Below are 16,991 nucleotides of genomic sequence, written 5' to 3' on the forward strand. Positions count from 1 at the left end.
ATATATATATATATATATATATATATATATATATATATATATAAGAAAATTGAAGTCGATGTCAGCTTAGCCTATTTCAGTTCCATCATATGAGGTTGGGCCGAGGAGATCCAACCACCTACCAATGAGAATAAAAAGAAAAAGCTTAATTCATGACATGTGCATTAAGTTGCACATGTGATGTTGTCACTTCCTATGCCTTTTAAAGTATATGGCACTTGGGATTCCTTCCCACGCTAATAATTTAACACTCATATGTGGGAAGGCTTCTTCTTCAATTCACATCACAAAAAACTAAATAAACAACAAAATGGTATTCCTTCTCGAGATTATTATTACTCCTCAGTATATTTTATTATCATTTGTTTTATATACTAAATACATAAGCTAGCAAAAATAATTCATACATCAACCCACATGACATGAATACCACCAAGTCTCAACTCGGTGTTACTTCCACCTCATTCGATATAGCCCTTGCCAACAAGTCACGGAACCTCAGCCCTGACCTCCTGCAGAGGAACAGCTCATGTCCCACAGCTGTCCTCCCACTCGAGGAAGGAGAGAGCAGCGGACTGGTAAATGTGAGCTCATCGGAGATCTGCAAGACTTTGACGATCCAAACTCGAAAGAAAGAAAGAAAGAAACTAATAGTAATAAAGCAACCATGAAGAAGCCTCCATCTACATTCGGCTCTCAGTTGTACTGGCAAGAGTTCTTGAGGGAGACTGGTGAGTTGAGCTTGGTCTGATCCATGAGGACCGAGCACTGGACGTTGTTGTAGAACTTGGGCTTCACCAGCTTCCCCAGCACGTACGCGCGTGACCTGATCGTGAAGCTCAGGGTCATGTTCACGGGCCCCGCGGTCTTGCCGCCGGTGCTGCTGAGACTCGGCCCTCCGCCGTAGAGCGGCACCTTGTTGCCCATCACCACCACGTTGACGTCCCTGCGGCTCTTCCTTGACTGGTAGAAACTTTTCATCTGCGCAGAAGAAACACGTATAAGATGCATGAGCGAGAGAAGCGCGAAGAGAAAGGGGATGGGCGGTGGCGGTGGCGGTGGTGATTACGTCTCCGTTGGCCATTGTGAGTTGGTAGTAGTTGAGATATAATGGCGTGGAGGTCACGTGGACGCCGAAGAAGCTCCCGGTGTTGCGGTACGTGAACTTGACGGTCGAGTTCAGGGTCGACATGTCCGTCGGCACGAGCGACGCGTCGGTGCCGGCTTGGATGATGAAGTTCTCAAATTTGATGCTCTGTGTTCGAGCGAGGAATCAGCGATCGGTTTCTCTCCTACTCTAAAACGAGAATCAAAAGAACAGACATGAGGGGGAAGCGATCACCTTCATGACGATTTGAGGCTTCTGGTTCCGGCTGGCGCCCCACAGAATCAAGGCGAAGAAAGAGAAGAGGACGAAGAATGCGAGGACGAATCCGAGGACGTAGCACCTGCGAGGAATGCCCTTGTCGTCCGCCTCGCCGTCGAGCAGCCCTTCCTCCTCGATCACCGCGCACTCCTTCCACGCCTTGTCGCTCTTGCGGCGGCCGCCCCTTCCGGCCCCGTCATTCGGCAGGATCTTCCTGGAGCCGGGCTTCAGCGACCCGGAGAACCGGCTGGAGGAGGAGTCCCTGGAGTGGCGGCCGACGGACGAGTGGGAGTGCGGGGGGGAGTGGGCCGGGCTGAGGACGGGGCTGGAGTGGAACGACGTTGCCGTCTTTTCGCCGTCATGGGAGTCACGCGACGGGCTCTGTACGTAGTACACCGGCCGGGCGGGCGACGAGGGCGCGATGCTCGTGACCTCGGAGTCGGTCTTGGCGTGCATCTTTGGATCTCAGCAACCCACAATTGGCTCCTCCTCCTCCTTTCTCCTTTTATTTCTACCCTCCTCTTCGGTGGCCGGAGAAGTTTCCGCGTGCCAACGCTGGACTTTGTCGCTTTTTGTGCCTTACTGTGGGTTTTGGCATTAGTTTACAGTGGCAATGGTGTATTGGTAATTTAGTCTGTGTTCTTAGCTTCCGTCACCGCGGCGTGACACCCCACGTGCAGTTATTCGGTGACAGGTCACAGGTTAGCTGTATTCCTCTTTCCCCCCCATCCGCCCCACGAAACATTTTTCTTGTGACAGACAGCACATTATTTATTTGGTCTACGAGGAGATGATGTTTTGTTTTCCTTGTATTGCGACGGTGATCGAAGCATGTGAGCACTGCCGTAGATTGTGGAACTGATAGCAAGTGAATCGACGAACGCGATTGGAGTTGATTCTGCATACTATATGCGATGAAGTCAATGCTGCACATGAGAGCAGACTCGACCTTGTAGAGCGCCACTAACAGTGTCCATTCACTTCTTTCCTTGCATGCCTGCATACACACACTGTCAATTGTCAATGCATGGGGAAATCAATTTCCCTCGTATTAGAATCGTTGATCATCGATCGAACAGTATCCCATTACAGGACGTGACAACTTGCAGGCATCAGCCACAGGCTGTAGGCAGCTGCAGGCCGCAGGCCTTCCTACAGCGGCCGTGGACTCGTAACAGTCCACGAAGCTGTGTCGCCACAGTCCGAGCACATGGCGAACCGCTCGCAGGCTTTACAGCTGCGCCAATAAAAGGCCGCCGGCGGAGAGTAGGCCCCGGCGACCGAGCCCGAAGGTTCTCCTCCTCTTCGGATTCACCGCGTTGTTCACCCGTGTCGGTCTTGCATGGTTCGATCAACGCATTGTTCAACCAATACAATGGAATTCTTTGTCCTCACTATATATATATATATATATATATATATATATATATATATATATATATATATATATATATATATGACCTTTAACGTCACGCATCAGAGTACACTCACGTGTAGTATCTACGCGACATAACCGTGTGTTTCTTTCCTTAAACGGGATTCCGAACCGTCCACCAACCGTGGTGTGTTGTGCTTGTACACTACCGGTTGGATACAATTGTATGGATCAACGTGTCATTGATTCGACTTCGCCCTATTCTGCTACATTTGGGACCAAACTCGTGCCCGTTAGTTCAAATTTTGTAGATCTCGGAAATGTGGTTGGCCACCCTCGTACGACATACATTATCTCATTACATGTTCTCTCCTCTGACATCTCTGTGACTCGGAAGACAAAAGCTGCAGTACGCCATCATCCTCCCAAAAACTCCATTCCTTCGCGTCTCCATTTCCGTCTTGCTCCGTAAGGGCAGAGAGAAGACTGTAATCCAGTAATCGTTGATCACAGTGATGCAGGTATGTTGTTATATCTCTGTTGTCGCTCAAATCTATCTTGGTTCAGAGCTTCAGCCCTCTACTGCAGCTGCTGCCACTGCTTTTGCTGCTACTGCTCCATTCACGCCTTCTTCCTTCGTCTTCTGCTGCTCAGGTTCTTTGCCACCCTCTTCTCTTCCGTCACCTTTCTTCATCTCTCCTCTTCACTTTGGGTTTTCTTCTTCTCCGCAACACACAGCTCGGTTCGATCTGCTTGTCCAACGGGAACTGCAACGCCGGGCTGCATTGCGAGACATGTCTGGCCAACGGCAACCTCCGGCCCAGGTGTACACGAATCCAGCCCTCTGATCCCAAATCGAAGGTCCTGATCTCCTCCCTCTTGCCGCCGCAGTTACCGATCCTTCGTTGCCACCCTTTACATGTTTGGCGATGGGTGACGAGTTCTTTCTCCTCTACTATGACACAGGGAAATGGGCTGCCGTTCAATAGATACGCGTGGCTGACGACTCACAACTCGTTCGCGCGACTCGGCCAGCAATCGCGCACCGGAACGCCCGTCATCGCCCCGGAGAACCAGCAGGACTCGGTCACCGGCCAGCTCAACGTAAGCGCCACTATCTTGCTTTGCTTTGACGGATGCGGGTCGTCATCAACCCGCTCTCCGGTGTCGCGCGTGGCCCGGAACCGCTACCCCGTTGCCCAGTCGAAGCGCGTGGGACGAGTTCGTTCGTTCCACCGCTCAGACGTGCCAAAATGCTCGGCACGTAACACGACATTTACCAGCGTTCTAATTAGATTAACAGCGTTCCACTAAGCAATTGCGTGATGCTGATACAAGTAATTTATATACAGAAAGCATGACCTATATATGAACCTAATTAGAACGTGCAGTGAATGCATTAAGCTCTTGTTCGGATGTGTTCTGCATGCATGACCTGTATGAATACTTCAGTTCTGCTTGCTATTGTAGCTAATGCATCTTCTGCTCATGCATACTGCACTCTTACCAATACAGAACGGTGTTAGGGGCTTAATGCTGGATATGTATGACTTTGAGAACGACATCTGGTTGTGCCATTCCTTCGGTGGCAACTGTTTCAACTTCACTGCCTTTGTAAGTTGTCGATGTTACAGAATTAAACCATTTTTTGTGCATTCATTATACTCATCATTAGAGATGATCCATGGCCAGCAACCTGCTATCGATGTGCTCAAGGAAATCCAGCTATTTCTCGAAGCAAACCCTTCAGAAGTCATAACAATCTTTATCGAAGACTATGTCACATCCCCTAAGGGTCTCACAAAGGTCTTCAATGCTTCCGGACTGATGAAATATTGGTTCCCTGTTGAAAGAATGCCCAAGAATGGAGGAGACTGGCCACTGCTCGGTGACATGACAAGCAGGAACGAACGCCTGCTGGTGTTCACTTCTAAAGCTGCCAAAGAGGCCTCTGAAGGCATTGCGTACGAGTGGAGATACGTTGTGGAAAACCAATGTGAGGAATCATCACCCAACCCTTCGTCTTCTTCAGCAGCAGTCTTCTGTATCATTGGATGCTGGTGCTTGAAATTTTGCAGACGGAGATGGTGGAATGGAAGCAGGTTCTTGCCCGAACCGAGCCGAGTCATTGCCCATGAACGCGATGTCGAGATCTCTGGTTTTGATGAACCATTTCCCTTCCAATCCAGACATGGCAACAGCGTGCAAGCACAATTCTGCTCCTCTTGTGAGCATGCTGAGTACATGCCACGGTTCGTCGGCTAATCGCTGGCCTAACTTTATTGCTGTAGACTTCTATAAGGCAAGTGCTGCATGTCATTTATCGGGTTGGAAAGATCATTTAGTGGCTATCCCTGACCTCGTGATCTCTGTTCCAGAGGAGTGATGGAGGTGGAGCCCCTCAAGCTACAGATATAGCAAATGGGCACCTGGTTTGCGGATGCAACAGTATAGCCTACTGCAAAGTAAGTCACATTTCCTATTCACGATCAGGAACAGTGTCTGACGATGATTGTGATCTAAGATCAAATCTACAGTGCCAAACGATACTAATATGTCTGCTGGAACAGTAACTCTGTGTATCAGAGATAGCTAATTCCTCCATATCTTATTCCGCAGGTTAATGCTTCATTCGGGGTATGTGATGATCCAGCGAAGCCCGGGGCTGCAGCAACCTCAGCTTCCTGCAGATTAAGCTCTCCAGTTCTTGCAAGTCAGCTCCAGTATTTATCGTTGCTAACGATCGTGTTGGTCTCCATGGACCTGTGACTCTTTTGCGACCCATAAATCCTGTATTGCAGCATCACCGTTGCTTAATATGGTTTCGGCAACTTGTAAAAGACCGTAGGAAATTGATGGCTGCTACGAACACTATCAGAAAGTATTTCTTGTCAATTGTTGTTGATCATAAAACACATGCAGATCACCAATCCAAATATATATCTTGAATGCAGATGTTTTGCTGTTGGTCTTATCTTATGCGATCAATAACTCGGCATCCGGACCGGTCGCCTTCTTTCGTACTCAAAGCGATCAAACCAAACCCGAATTGATCCGTCATCAACTGGGTTCCCGAATTTTGAAGCAAATCGGACGGTGATTTGTAGGAGTAACGCCGTCGCGTGGTCCGCCCTGTAGATCTTGGTCGGACTGGAGGCGGGACCCGTTTGCAGGTCGGTCATTGGAGTCAAGAAGCAAGCGACGAGAAAGAACCAAAGCCTCAGCAAAGGGAGTAGGGGGACGAGAGGGATAGTGAGAGGGGAGAGAGGTGAGGGATGGGGACGACGCTGCGGTACGCGATGGTGTGCTCGTCGAACCAGAACCGGAGCATGGAGGCGCACGCGCTGCTGAAGCGCCAGGGCTTCGACGTTTCTTCCTACGGGACTGGGGCGCACGTCAAGCTCCCCGGCCCCTCGCTGCGGGAGCCCAACGTCTACGACTTCGGCACCCCCTACAAGTTCATGCACGATGAACTCCGCCGCAAAGACCCCGACTTGTAAACGTCTCCCCTTCCCGCGACCCCTCTCCTTACCCCCATCGCGAAGCCCTGATTTTGGATGTCGGTGTCGGGTGTAGGTACAAGCGAAATGGGATACTGCCGATGCTCAAGAGGAACCTCGGGGTCAAGAATGCGCCGCAGCGGTGGCAGGACAACGCTGCTGATGGCTGCTTCGACGTCGTTATGACCTTCGAGGAGAAGGTCTTCGATACCGTCATCGAAGGTCGGTCTTTCCTCTTTTCTCTGCTACGGCCGCACTCTTGCTTAAGCATTTAGGGTTAAGAGTTCAAAATTGCCAGATTTGGGGGTTTTCTTTACCTGAACATTGCAATTCATGATGATGCAACTGCAAGCACTACGCTAAGAATTACATTTTAATCTATCATGATTTTAACGATCAATTGAACTATAGCAGGGTTTTCGATTATCAATGCCTTTTGGCTTTAATGACAAATAATAAATGTGTATCGCTGTGCAACATATTAAAGTAGTATTTTGCATTTTTTATTGTCAATACAGATCTTAATAATCGGGAACAGAAGGTGATAAGAAGTGTTCTGATAATCAACTTGGAAGTAAAAGATAACCATGAAGAAGCTGCCACTGGTGCCAAGCTCGCTTTAGATTTGTGTCAAGATGTAAGTATCTTATGCACAGGTTTACATATCAAATGATCTATGCATGCTTATGTTGAATGCTACCAAAGATGTCCGGATGTTTGTATCTTTCTGTGTTGGATATACTCCTTTTGAAGTTTAATAAGTTCAGGTACTCTATGTTGAGAGAGATTATGCAAGTCTCCTTTTGAAAATTATCCGTTCTCACATAAAATCTTCACTCAAGTATTCCCTTGTCATTCTTATCAAAATAAAAAATGGACAACCTGAATTCTGTATCCACTCGAGGACAAATGATATATTAGGGAACTTATACTAATGGGTTGTTGATTACCGAACTACTTTCGTTGAGGCAACCAGTACTATCTTTCTGAGGTCACAGTTAAATCTCATTTCACACTTCTAATTAGCCACTATATTATTCATTTTCTTTCAGAAAATTCTGGTTAAGTTTCCAATGAACCCAATTGCCTTTCTGGGGTCCCTGATAAGCTACCATATTCCATGTATAGAGTTATGTTTGTTTGAACTATATATAACTATGATCAAATATATAATTTCCAGATGTTTTGGCTTTTATTGAGTTAAAAGTTCTCACGTGTCAGTTTTCTGGCACTCAGTATAAGTGTTCTTCCAGTTAAATAGGACTTCTTCATTGGTTGAGTGCATTTTGGCCTGTCTTTCCATGTTTTGTGATGTTTAGGATTGTTTGAGGCCTATTTCACACCTTATAATTGGACAAGTCTTTTAATAGACTGAACTGGCACTTTTAGATTGAAAATGACCAAATCAGTCATTTAACTTTGAGGTGTTGTTGTTTATATCATGACCATGACTGTGTACTTTTTGTTGGAGTTATTTTCTTTTTCTTTTTCCTTCTTCTTTCTGCTATGGCAGCAACTTGTTTGTGTTGACGAGCAGCATGCCAAAATCCATTCCACAAGTTAACCAAAAACCTTCGTACTTCAAGAACCTAAAACCATAAATTTAATTCATGACATTTTTATTAGCAAGAGCGCATAAATATTCAACTATTGAGTGCATTTTACTATGTCAAAGCAGCTTGTCTTAATTTATTTTACACCTAATCCTAATCCTATTAGAAGGAGACCTTTTACTTATTCCACATAGATCCTTTCCTTATCCTAGTCAGAGAAGAGGTGCACATGATTAGGATATAAAGATGGAGCTGATAGTAACTTTGAGAAAATTTTCAACATTGCACAGAATCAACTAAAGAGTTTTGTTTATCTAAAAGAGAACTTCCTTTGGTACTTGTGATCTGTTCCATTGTGTATATGTAAGAAATGTATTGCATTTTACAATTCATTCCTAGTGGCCTGAATGACTCGGGTATTATGGAAGACATATATAATTTATCATCTTTCTTTTTTTATTTATAGGAGTGAAACTGGACTAGTACTTCAGTCTATGAGACTGTTTAGACTGCTAAGGTTCATGGTTCCGTCAATAAATAGATCTGTAAGGATACTTTATACTTCGTCTTGTTTGTTGTTATAAAAGGAAAAAAATAATTTGAAGTAGATAATATTTTGCTATTTTAAGGAAGATTGGAGGGGGATAGGAAAGGCAAAAAGTAAAGAACCTCTTGAAAAATCATATTGAAAATTGGCCTGTTATTTAAACAAGTAGACCCATGTTGTCTTAAATAGAGAAGAAACATTCACAAAGTGGTTCAAACAAAATTTCTTTTTTCTCTTTTTTTTGTGGGGACAACATATAAATGTCTTTCTTACAAGACAAAAGTTTGCAAGTAATGTAGTCTTATATATACTTGACTATCGCCTCCAGAAGAATCCTTTTGGTTAAAATTTGCTTCTTAAAATAAATGAAAAAAACAATTCAATGAACTTACAAAGTGTCACAGTTGAAAGAGCTGCTAGAAATGCAAAAGTGGAGAAGAGCCTCTGAGAACCACAAAAATTGTCCAAAGATAAGCTAAAATATCAACATAAGAGATTCTTTTAATAAAAATGCCTTTGAAATCTTGTATCCATGTCTCTTTCATGTAAGCATGCCTGTACATTTGCCAGTTTCAAGTAATTTCAGGGAAAAAGTTGTTCTTGAGAACTTAGAACTGATTTTGGAAAGGAAGTGAAAAAATGTTTCTCCTTATGGGTTCAATGATAATTTTTTTTTTACTTTTGCTTAGCTACCAGATGTTTCCTTACTATACGGGGAAAAGACTGCTTGATAACTGTTACCTTTTTTGGTATCGAAATCTGTTGCTTAGATTTTTTAAAATATTACTGATGCCTACATTTGAAAATGCCAAATGGAGATTTGCAATATCATTAAGCTAATAAGAGATATATGGTGGTGCAGATTGAATCTGCAGACTGCTGGGAAGATGCAATCGATGACATTGTTGTTGCATTTGAGAGACAACAGAAGCGAAAACTACTCTACACCATCTCATTCTATTAGATGTGTAGTGGGTCTATTAAACCTTCTGAAAGTGTATTAGGTTGGCCGAAATGAAAAGAAGATTAATCCTTATCTCTTGCCTAAATTTTGTTGGTTTTCATGTAGTAGAACATTCACAGCATGACCCCTTGGTCCGGTAGGGTTCAGGTAGACCGAGCTAGGTTACATCCAGCTACTTGTACAACAGACTGATACGGTTTCACTTGGCCTGGGGGGATGTGTTTGTACTTGTACTATTTTCTGTTCTTGGGATGACCCAATTATATAAAAGATTATCTTATAAGTTGCTATGAAATATGCATTAAAACAATATCTGGATGATTTATAGTTAAGACTTTTGTTCCAGAGGTTGAAATTGGTATGAACAGAGTTCTAGATCTAAATAATTAGGCAGAAAGCTGTATCTTTCCTCTATCTGCGAAAGCTTCGCTTGCCGACATGTTCTTGCCGACATGTTTTTTTTTTTTTTTTTTGTAGACAACTTGCAAATTAGGTGGTAGATTTTTTGTATGTTTTTCGTGGTCCCTGTTCCACAGTTGACTATAAATTATTCTTTTTTGGGGATTAATATGTCAAAAGAAATTTTAACCATAGAGAACAGTGTTTATATTATTTGATTTAACAGGGAATTAGGATTCTATTCATTTTGCATGGATCCGATGAATGAATGGTCAAAAAAGGAAAAGAAATTAAATGTTCAAATCCATAAACTAAACGACATATCTAACACACAGTATGATCCGTTGGCGTCACGCTAGATTTTAATTAATCGATCGCTGTTACCGGATCCACTTGTTATTGTTAGGTGAGACGTGTCACGGGTACGATGATATTAAACGAACGGTTGAGATCGATCATCGATGATGATGATGATTCGGATCCTTACCCGAATCCGAAGACCCGAATGTGACCCAAGATGCCGGTGGATATTCCCTCGCCGACACTATCCGTTAGTCCATTATTTGTGGACGCTATCGTTGACGTGGATTACCCCACCCACCGTCGTCTTCCTGGGCCCCGCTTTATCAGATATATCGGTTCATAATTTCCACGGATTAGACCACGAAATATCTACCCTCTTTCATTTCCATTCACAAAAAAACGATCTCATAATAATTCGTCACGAATAACACGTAAATTCGACGTGTCTCTGGTCGTGTCTCAGATCACAGCGTCGGCTTCCGTGGTCGTACGGTGACGTGTCCCTCTCCGTGACACGTGGAAGAACGCTTCTCCCGTCGGCCCCGAGAACGAGATCATTGGGTGATCGGGGTGCCAATCACGTCGTCATCTAAAACTCACAGCGATCTCACTGTCCCGCCGGTAAACGATCGAACAGCAAGTCTCGTGATTAACCCAACCACCACCACTCTTCGATAAATCTCCACTTTTTGACGGCAAGGTCGAACCACATCCGTGATCACAGAAGCCCACTTGCTTCCATCAGACCGTTCCCACGGCTTCGCCCCCACTATATATATCCCACCCCCTCCCTCCATCCGCAGTGCACAAGCAGCGGTCATATCCTACTCGGTTCACTTCGCAAGCAACAGCCCTTCGTGCCAAAGATGTCCGAGGAGAGGCACCACCACCACCTCTTCCACCACCGCCAGGAGGAGGAGAAGCCCTCCGAGGAGGTGGTCTACTCGGAGACCGCCTATAACCCCAGCGGCGATGACTACACCTCCGGCTACACGGAGACCGCCGTCGCCGAGTCCGCTTCAGATGAGTTCGAGAGGTACGAGAAGGAAGAGAAGCATCACAAGCACAAGGAGCACCTCGGCGAGATGGGCGCCCTCGCCGCCGGTGCCTTTGCCTTGGTACTCCTCTTTCTTCACATACTGCATAGACATCGGTTTCTTGATCCTTTTTCCTTTTTCTTGGAGACCATCATAAGAACTATGTAGTCGACTACATGTGACTAAGTCGAACTTACAATAAATGGTGATCCAACAGTACGAGAAGCATGAGGCCAAGAAGGACCCTGAGCACGCCCACAAGCACAAGATCGAGGAGGAGATCGCTGCAGCGGTGGCCGTCGGCAGCGGAGGGTATGCCTTCCATGAGCACCACGAGAAGAAGGATGCCAAGAAAGAAGCCGAGGAGGCGAGCGGACAGACACATCACCACCACCACCTCTTCTGAGGGCGCTATATGTGTATCTATGCCCTTTATGATCCATCTTATGCTACTTCGATAATTTGGTGTTTTATTATCCCAAATAAGCGCTGGTTTATCACGTGCAACAATAATCGGTGTATTTCTTTAAAATTTGTGTCAATATTCGATGCTTGGTACTTTTTAATCGATATATATTATTAAAATCTTAAAAAGAGTCATTTGTGTAATTTTCTTTTTGTCTGACCAATCTTCCCTTCTCTTCTATTAAAATAATAAAATACTAATATATCAGTAACCAAATACTAATATGTCAGATCCGATTGTCACCTAAAGAATAATGTTTGATACGATACAATAATCCATTTGGCATCGTTTTAGATAGTCTATTTATCGGATCAGGTCCGATTATGATATTAGTCCATTTGGATCCAATAATAACTCTTATCGGGTTTAAGACCGAATCCGATCCACGTGACAAAAGCTTTAACGATAACAGGTGTATTTCTTTAAGATTCGTGTCAGTATGGGATGCTTTGTCCTTTTAATCGTTGTATGCTATCAAAATTTTAAAAAGAGTCGCTTGTGTAATTTTATTTTTGTCTCGTCAATCTTCCCTTCTCTTCTATTAAAATAACAAAATACCAATATGTCAGATCTGATTGCCACCTAATGAATGATACGTCCAATACGATATAAGGATCTATTTGGCATCATTTTAGATGGTCTATTTATCGGATCAGGTCCGATTAGGATATTGGTCAATCTGGATCCATTAACAACTCTTGTTCTAAAACGATGCCAAATGGATTCACTAAAGTCATCACAAGATCAAAAGCTTGCTGGGAGACTCGACGTTCGTGGTTGAAAACTTGCATAGGATTAGGATTAAGAGATAATCCTATATCCAAATTAGGATTAGGATTAAGAGATAATCCTATATCCTGATTAGGATTAGGATTAGGAAATCTATCTACTATCACAGATCACCAATCCAAATATATATTTGAATACAGATGTTTTGCTGTTGGTCTTATCTTATGCGATCAAAAACTCGGCATCCGGACCGGTCGCCTTCATTGGTACTCAAAGCGATCAAACCAAACCCTAATTGATCCGTCATCAACTGGGTTCCCGAATTTTGAAGCAAATCGAATGGTGATTTGTAGGAGTATCGTCGTCGCGTGGTCCGTCCTATAGATCTTGATCGGATCGGAGGCAGGACGCGTTTGCAGGTCAGTCATTGGAGTCACGAAGTAAGCGACGAGAAAGAACCAAAGCCTCTGAAAAGGATTAGGATTCCTATATCCTGATTAGGATTAGGATTAGGAAATCTATCTACTATCACAGATCACCAATCCAAATATATATCTGAATACAGATGTTTTGCTGTTGGTCTTATCTAATGCGATCAATAACTCGGCATCCGAACTGGTCGCCTTCTTTGGTACTCAAAGCGATCAAACCAAACCCTAATCGATCCGTCATTAACTGGGTTCCCGAATTTTGAAGCAAATCGAACGGTGATTTGTAGGAGTATCGCCGTCGCGTGGTCCGTCCTGTAGATCTTGATCGGATCGGAGGCGAGACGCGTTTGCAGGTTGGTCATTGTAGTCACGAAGCAAATGACGAGAAAGAACCAAAGCCTGAGCAAAGGATTAGGATTCCTATATCCTGATTAGGATTAGGATTAGGAAATCTATCTACTATAACAGATCACCAATCCAAATATATATCTGAATACAGATGTTTTGCTGTTGGTCTTATCTTATGCGATCAATAACTCGGCATCCGGACCGGTCGCCTTCTTTGGTACTCAAAGCGATCAAACCAAACCCTAATTGATCCGTCATCAACTGGGTTCCCGAATTTTGAAGCAAATCGAACGGTGATTTGTAGGAGTATCGCCGTCGCGTGGTCCGTCCTGTAGATCTTGATCGGACCGGAGGCGGGACGCGTTTGCAGGTCGGTCATTGGAGTCACGAAACAAGCGACGAGAAAGAACCAAAGCCTAAGCAAAGGATTAGGATTCCTATATCCTGATTATGATTTGGATTAGGATTAGGAAATCTATCTACTATAATAGATCACCAATCCAAATATATATCTGGATACAGATGTTTTGCTGTTGGTCTTATCTTATGCGATCAATAACTCGGCATCCGGACCGGTCGCCTTCTTTGGTACTCAAAGCGATCAAACCAAACCCTAATTGATCAGTCATCAACTGGGTTCCCGAATTTTGAAGCAAATCGAATGGTTATTTGTAGGAGTAACGCCATCGTGTGGTCCGTCCTGTAGATCTTGATCGGACCGAAGGCGGGAATTTTGAAGCAAATCGAACGGTTATTTGTAGGAGTAACGCCGTCGTGTGGTCCGTTCTGTAGATCTTGATCGGACCGGAGGTGGGATGCGTTTGCAGGTCGGTCATTGGAGTCACGAAGCAAACGACGAGAAAGAACAACAGCCTCAGCAAACGATTAGGATTCCTATATCCTGATTAGGATTAGGAATAGGAAATCTATCTACTATCACAGATCACCAATCCAAATATATATATGAATACAAATGTTTTGCTGTTGGTCTTATCTTATGCGATCAATAACTCGGCATCCGGACCGGTCGCCTTCTTTGGTACTCAAAACGATCAAACCAAACCCAAATTGATCCGTCATCAACTGGGTTCCCGAATTTTGAAGCAAATCGAATGGTGATTTGTAGGAGTAACGCCGTCACGTGGTGCATCCTGTAGATCTTGATCGGACCGGAGGCGGGACGCGTTTGCAGGTCGGTCATTGGAGTCACGAAGCAAGCGACGAGAAAGAACCAAAGCCCCAGCAAACGATTAGAATTCCTATATCCTGATTAGGATTAGGATTAGGAAATCTATCTACTATCACATATCACCTATCCAAATATATATCTGAATACAGATGTTTTGCTGTTGGTCTTATCTTATGCGATCAATAACTCGGCATCCGGACCGGTCGCCTTCTTTGGTACTCAAAGCGATCAAACCAAACCATAATTGATCCGTCATCAACTGGGTTCCCAAATTTTGAAGCAAATCGAACGGTGATTTGTAGGAGTATCGTCGTTGGGTGGTCCGTCCTGTAGATCTTGATCGGACCGGAGACGGGACGCGTTTGCAGGTCGGTCATTGGAGTCACGAAGCAAGCGACGAGAAAGAACCAAAGCCTTAGCAAAGGATTATGATTCGTATATCCTGATTATGATTAGGATTAGGAAATCTATCTACTATAACAGATCACCAATCCAAATATATATCTCAATACAGATGTTTTGTTGTTCGTCTTATCTTATGCGATCAATAACTCGGCATCCGGACCGGTCGCCTTCTTTGGTACTCAAAGCGATCAAACCAAACCCTAATTGATCCGTCATCAATTGGGTTCCCGAATTTTGAAGCAAATCGAACGGTGACTTGTAGGAGTAACGACGTCACGTGGTTCGTCCTTCAGATCTTGATCGGACCGGAGGCGGGACGCGTTTGCAGGTCGGTCATTGGAGTCACGAAGCAAGCGACAAGAAAGAACCAAAGCGTGAGCAAAGGATTAGGATTCCTATATCCTGATTTGGATTAGGATTAGGAAATCTATCTACTATCACAGATCACCAATCCAAATATATATCTGAATCCAGATGTTTTGCTGTTGGTATTATCTTATGCAATCAATAACACGGCATCCGGACCGGTAGCCTTCTTTGGTACTCAAAGCGATCAAACCAAACCCTAATTGATCCGTCATCAACTGGGTTCCCGAATTTTAAAGCAAATCGAACGGTAATTTGTAGGAGTATCGCCGTCGCGTGGTCCGTCCTGTAGATATTGATCGGACCGGAGGCGGGACGCGTTTGCAGGTCGGTCATTGGAGTCACGAAGCAAGCGACGAGAAAGAACCAAAGCCTCAGCAAAGGATTAGGATTCCTATATCCTGATTAGGATTAGGATTAGGAAATCTATCTACTATCATAGATCACCAATCCAAATATATATCTGAATACAGATGTTTTGCTGTTGGTCTTATCTTATGCGATCAATAACTCGGCATCCGGACCGGTCGCCCTCTTTGGTACTCAAAGCGATCAAACCAAACCCTAATTGATCCGTCATCAACTGGGTTCCCGAATTTTGAAGCAAATCGAATGGTGATTTGTAGGAGTATCGCCGTCGCGTGGTCCGTCCTTTAGATCTTGATCGGACCGGAGGCGGGAAGCGTTTGCAGGTCGGTCATTGGAGTCACAAAGCAAGCGACGAGAAAGAACCAAAGCCTCAGCAAAAGATTAGGATTCCTATATCCTGATTAGGATTAGGATTAGGAAATCTATCTAGTATCACAGAGCACCAATCCAAATATATATCTGAATATAGATGTTTTGCTGTTGGTCTTATCTTATGCGATCAATAACTCGGCATCCGGACTGGTCGCCTTCTTTGGTACTCAAAGCGATCAAATCAAACCCTAATTGATCCGTCATCAATTGGGTTCCCGAATTTTGAAGCAAATCGAACGGTGATTTGTAGGAGTATCGCCGTCGGGTGGTCCGTCCTGTAGATCTTGATCGGACCGGAGACGGGACGTGTTTGCAGGCCGGTTATTGGAGTGACGAAGCAAGCGACGAGAAAGAACCAAAGCCTCAGCAAAGGATACAGATTCCTATATCCTGATTATGATTAGGATTAGGAAATCTATCTACTATAACAGATCACCAATCCAAATATATATCTTAATACAGATGTTTTGCTGTTGCTCTTATCTTATGCGATCAATAACTTGGCATCCGGACCGGTCGCCTTCTTTGGTACTCAAAGTGATCAAACCAAACCGTAATTGATCCGTCATCAATTGGGTTCCCGAATTTTGAAGCAAATCGAACGGTGATTTGTAGGAGTAACGACGTCGCGTGGTTCGTCCTTTAGATCTTGATCGGACCAGAGACGAGATGCGTTTGCAAGTCGGTCATTGGAGTCATGAAGCAAGCGACGAGAAAGAACCAAAGCCTCAACAAACGATTAGAATTCCTATATCCTGATTAGGATTTGGATTAGGAAATCTATCTACTATCACATATCATCAATCCAAATATATATCTGAATACATATGTTTTGCTATTGGTCTTATCTTATGCGATCAATAACTCGGCATCCGGACCGGTCGCCTTTTTTGGTACTCAAAGCGATCAAACCAAACCCTAATTGATCCGTCATCAACTGGGTTCCCAAATTTTGAAGCAAATCGAACGGTGATTTGTAGGAGTATCGCCGTTGGGTGGTCCGTCCTGTAGATCTTGATCGGACCGGAGGCGGGACGCGTTTGCAGGTCGGTCATTAGAGTCACGAAGCAAGCGACGAGAAAGAACCAAAGCCTCAGCAAAGGATTATGATTCGTATATCCTGATTATGATTAGGATTACGAAATCTATCTACTATAACAGATCACCAATCCAAATATATATCTGAATACAGATGTTTTGCTGTTGGTCTTATCTTATGCGATCAATAACCCGGCATCCGGTTCGATCGCCTTCTTTGGTACTCAAATCGAT

General features: G+C 44.2%; 4 protein-coding genes across 5 annotated transcripts; 3 read left to right on the plus strand and 1 right to left on the minus strand.

The window, feature by feature from the left end:
* Nucleotides 1–299: 299 nt before the first annotated feature.
* LOC135644718 (uncharacterized) lies at nucleotides 300–1,934 on the minus strand. Of its 2 annotated transcripts, XM_065162579.1 has the most exons (3): nucleotides 1,343–1,924; nucleotides 1,070–1,255; nucleotides 300–981 (listed from the first exon to the last, which is right to left on the minus strand). In XM_065162579.1, the coding sequence occupies exons 1-3, from the start codon at nucleotides 1,820–1,822 to the stop codon at nucleotides 697–699; spliced, it is 951 nt and encodes a 316-aa protein (XP_065018651.1). In that variant the 5' UTR covers nucleotides 1,823–1,924; the 3' UTR covers nucleotides 300–696. The 2 variants fall into 2 exon arrangements, with proteins under 2 accessions (XP_065018651.1, XP_065018652.1); XM_065162580.1 differs by lacking the exon at nucleotides 1,070–1,255 and having other exon boundaries at nucleotides 1,343–1,934.
* Nucleotides 1,935–3,133: 1,199 nt separating this feature from the next.
* On the plus strand, nucleotides 3,134–5,656 carry LOC135644833 (PI-PLC X domain-containing protein At5g67130-like). Its single transcript, XM_065162754.1, has 9 exons — nucleotides 3,134–3,262; nucleotides 3,330–3,395; nucleotides 3,480–3,602; nucleotides 3,708–3,845; nucleotides 4,257–4,355; nucleotides 4,434–4,737; nucleotides 4,820–5,043; nucleotides 5,120–5,206; nucleotides 5,361–5,656. The coding sequence occupies exons 1-9, from the start codon at nucleotides 3,257–3,259 to the stop codon at nucleotides 5,508–5,510; spliced, it is 1,197 nt and encodes a 398-aa protein (XP_065018826.1). The 5' UTR covers nucleotides 3,134–3,256; the 3' UTR covers nucleotides 5,511–5,656.
* Nucleotides 5,657–5,869: 213 nt separating this feature from the next.
* On the plus strand, nucleotides 5,870–9,600 carry LOC103995855 (uncharacterized). The gene is made up of 4 exons (XM_009416573.3): nucleotides 5,870–6,237; nucleotides 6,318–6,463; nucleotides 6,760–6,878; nucleotides 9,204–9,600. Exons 1-4 carry the CDS (start codon nucleotides 6,017–6,019, stop codon nucleotides 9,303–9,305), a joined length of 588 nt encoding a protein of 195 aa, XP_009414848.1. The 5' UTR covers nucleotides 5,870–6,016; the 3' UTR covers nucleotides 9,306–9,600.
* A 1,203-nt stretch (nucleotides 9,601–10,803) lies between these two features.
* On the plus strand, nucleotides 10,804–11,640 carry LOC135646022 (abscisic stress-ripening protein 5-like). The gene is made up of 2 exons (XM_065165077.1): nucleotides 10,804–11,125; nucleotides 11,262–11,640. The coding sequence occupies exons 1-2, from the start codon at nucleotides 10,874–10,876 to the stop codon at nucleotides 11,448–11,450; spliced, it is 441 nt and encodes a 146-aa protein (XP_065021149.1). The 5' UTR covers nucleotides 10,804–10,873; the 3' UTR covers nucleotides 11,451–11,640.
* Nucleotides 11,641–16,991: the final 5,351 nt, after the last annotated feature.

The sequence above is a fragment of the Musa acuminata genome, chromosome BXJ3-8 (genome assembly GCF_036884655.1).
Source record: "Musa acuminata AAA Group cultivar baxijiao chromosome BXJ3-8, Cavendish_Baxijiao_AAA, whole genome shotgun sequence".
NCBI lineage: Eukaryota > Viridiplantae > Streptophyta > Magnoliopsida > Zingiberales > Musaceae > Musa > Musa acuminata.

Coding starts and splice junctions, on each gene's coding strand:
- LOC135644718 (XM_065162579.1), bottom strand. CDS start 1,822: ATGCACGCCAAGACCGACTCCGAGGTCACGAGCATCGCGCCCTCGTCG. Junction 1,256..1,342: donor AGCCTCAAATCGTCATGAAG/GTGATCGCTTCC, acceptor GCTCGAACACAG/AGCATCAAATTTGAGAACTT. Junction 982..1,069: donor TCACAATGGCCAACGGAGAC/GTAATCACCACC, acceptor TCTTCTGCGCAG/ATGAAAAGTTTCTACCAGTC.
- LOC135644833 (XM_065162754.1), top strand. Junction 4,356..4,433: donor GTTTCAACTTCACTGCCTTT/GTAAGTTGTCGA, acceptor ATCCATGGCCAG/CAACCTGCTATCGATGTGCT. Junction 5,207..5,360: donor ACAGTATAGCCTACTGCAAA/GTAAGTCACATT, acceptor CTTATTCCGCAG/GTTAATGCTTCATTCGGGGT.
- LOC103995855 (XM_009416573.3), top strand. CDS start 6,017: ATGGGGACGACGCTGCGGTACGCGATGGTGTGCTCGTCGAACCAGAAC. Junction 6,238..6,317: donor CGCCGCAAAGACCCCGACTT/GTAAACGTCTCC, acceptor TGTCGGGTGTAG/GTACAAGCGAAATGGGATAC. Junction 6,464..6,759: donor CTTCGATACCGTCATCGAAG/GTCGGTCTTTCC, acceptor TTGTCAATACAG/ATCTTAATAATCGGGAACAG.
- LOC135646022 (XM_065165077.1), top strand. CDS start 10,874: ATGTCCGAGGAGAGGCACCACCACCACCTCTTCCACCACCGCCAGGAG. Junction 11,126..11,261: donor CCGCCGGTGCCTTTGCCTTG/GTACTCCTCTTT, acceptor GTGATCCAACAG/TACGAGAAGCATGAGGCCAA.